Here is a 2,329-nt window from a genome sequence, read left to right on the forward strand (position 1 = left end):
TGAACATATTCACTCGCAAATAACTCGAAAAGTGTTGACTTGGCGAAAAAGCTCTATAGAACAAAAGTTACTTAAAATTAGTCAGTTTACCCTCTTCCAGACCTATTTTGGACATATATTTTTCACCCCAGGGCAAAAGCACACATCGGCACAATATCACTTTTTTTCTTGGACATGTGAAGGAAAAAACTGCAATTTCAAATAAAAATTTTAAATAAATAGTCGACTAATAAAAATAAATTATTTACTAAGAATTTATATACATGTTATAAAATATATACACTTACTTTACTTTACAAACAATATTAAAAACATCACAGTCTAACAAACTAAACATACAACCACCCAATTTGAGTGTTAACAAAACTTTCTCTAGTAATTTTTCCTAACTTGTTCTTCTGTAAGTCCAAACTCATAATGGTTGAATTTTCAAAGGCCCTCATATGTAGGAACTTCATGTTGTTTTCAGCGAGTGCTAAAAACAAAGGGTTTCTTAAGTTGGTAAAGATTCCAGCACCTAGCGATTGGAGTTTGTTTCCATTTAGACCCAGAGCAAGCAAGTAAGGCATGTGTTCAAACGACCCAAACTCGATGGACTCGATTTCGTTGTAGTTAAGCAGCACTTTTCTAAAATTAGTCCCACTGAACATTCCTCTGGTCACTACTTGTAGCTTGTTGTAAGTCAGCGACAAAATTTGCAAGGCATCATCATACACGGGCATGACGTAGTTGAAGGTACCAGGTTCTATACTGTCGATCTTGTTATGGTCCAGATACAGCTCATCCACCATCACATGCGAAAACATTCTCCTTCTCAAATACGTAAATACATTGTCCGTAATGATAATTTTGTTCACGTTCACATTGTAGAAAGCCTCAGGCTCTATTTTCTCCACACTGCAGTTCTTCACGGTTATACTACCTTTCTCAATGCGGTCCGCAAAAACGTGTTTTTGTAGCACTGACAATTCCTGATTTTCATTTTGTGAAGACAGTCGAAATTCTTGACAGAGAACTGTAGTTGCGATAGTAGAAACAAACAAAAACCACGCACAACACTTTAACATTGTACTTAGTTGGTAAACGAGATGGTAATGAACTGAATGAAATTGTTTATGTCTGTGGGTTATCTTCGACAGGGTCGACCTTAGATAAATCGTAGATACAAATACGAGGGGTGGGAGAGAACTATAAATCATTTATATTGGAGTTAATGGAAAATACGTTTCTAAAGATTTTCCGAATTAAAAATGTTGCAGTATAGAAACATTTATGAATACCTATACATAAATATTAAAGCCATATTCTTTACAATAATGTTAGACTAATGTTTATAAGTTGAAAAATGAAAATAAATAGGTCGCAGGTTATAATAATAAAACCAATGTTAAGATTGTCTATTTATCCTTTTACAGAGATGTGAACAAAAACCGATGAATGGACACGCAGTACTAGGAAAATGGAAAGTTGGTAGGTATATATTATCCTCCTACAAGAAAGGATATAATTCACAAATTAACAAAATTTAACAAGGAGTTCAATAATCGAAAAATATTAGGCAATATGAAGCAATAATCAATAGACTGCGACCACATTTGTACTCTAAAAATTATTTGGAACAACCAAGTGAATGGCAAATAGATATAAACATTATGTTTATTGACTTTGAAAATGCCTTCGATAGTGTAACCATATAACAAATGTGGAAGATTCTAAAACTGTACGGACTACCAATGAAATATATCAACTTGATCCAGAATAGAATATAAGGAAATGGAAATGGATTGGACATACTCTAAGGAAGGACCGAAATAATATAACCAGACAAGTACTCGAATGCCAACCAGACGGAAGAATAAGAAGAGGAAGACCGGATAATAGCTGGAGAAGAACTGTAACAAAAGATCACGAAGGGATTGGACTGAGATGGAGAGAGGTCAAACAGAGAGCGAGAAATAGAGAGGGATAGAAAATACTTGTAAAGGAAATTTCTAAAGAATAAAACAGAGTAGAATTCGCTGATCTAGACAATCAGCCATCTTTCACTTTTGGCCACGAAACGCAAGAGCGCCCAATAGTCCATAAGGAGGAAAGGTAATAGAGAGAGAGAATCGATAGACTGATGAATATAAGGTTAGAACCTCCCCCAGACGAAAATAAATATCAATTCAATAATCCTAAAAAAAGAAAAACCGATTGTTGTCAAATAAAAAAAATTAGGCCCATCCAAAAAATAATTGAAAACCCGCTTATCTTTGGGGTGGTACGACTAAATAAACTTGCATCAGAGAAAAGTAATTAAATCACCCTCAAGATCCATGACCCGCCC

General features: G+C 34.7%; 1 protein-coding gene across 1 annotated transcript; it reads right to left on the reverse strand.

Annotated features, from left to right (window-relative positions):
- Window positions 1–329: 329 nt before the first annotated feature.
- LOC126886619 (carboxypeptidase N subunit 2-like) lies at window positions 330–1,067 on the reverse strand. Its single transcript, XM_050653613.1, has one exon. The coding sequence runs from the start codon at window positions 1,065–1,067 to the stop codon at window positions 330–332; it is 738 nt and encodes a 245-aa protein (XP_050509570.1).
- Between the last annotated feature and the right edge of the window lie 1,262 nt (window positions 1,068–2,329).

Source organism: Diabrotica virgifera, chromosome 1 (genome assembly GCF_917563875.1).
Source record: "Diabrotica virgifera virgifera chromosome 1, PGI_DIABVI_V3a".
In the NCBI taxonomy this organism is placed as follows: domain Eukaryota; kingdom Metazoa; phylum Arthropoda; class Insecta; order Coleoptera; family Chrysomelidae; genus Diabrotica; species Diabrotica virgifera.

Excerpts from the sequence above, each read along its gene's own strand:
- LOC126886619 (XM_050653613.1), bottom strand. The coding sequence starts at position 1,067 with ATGTTAAAGTGTTGTGCGTGGTTTTTGTTTGTTTCTACTATCGCAACT.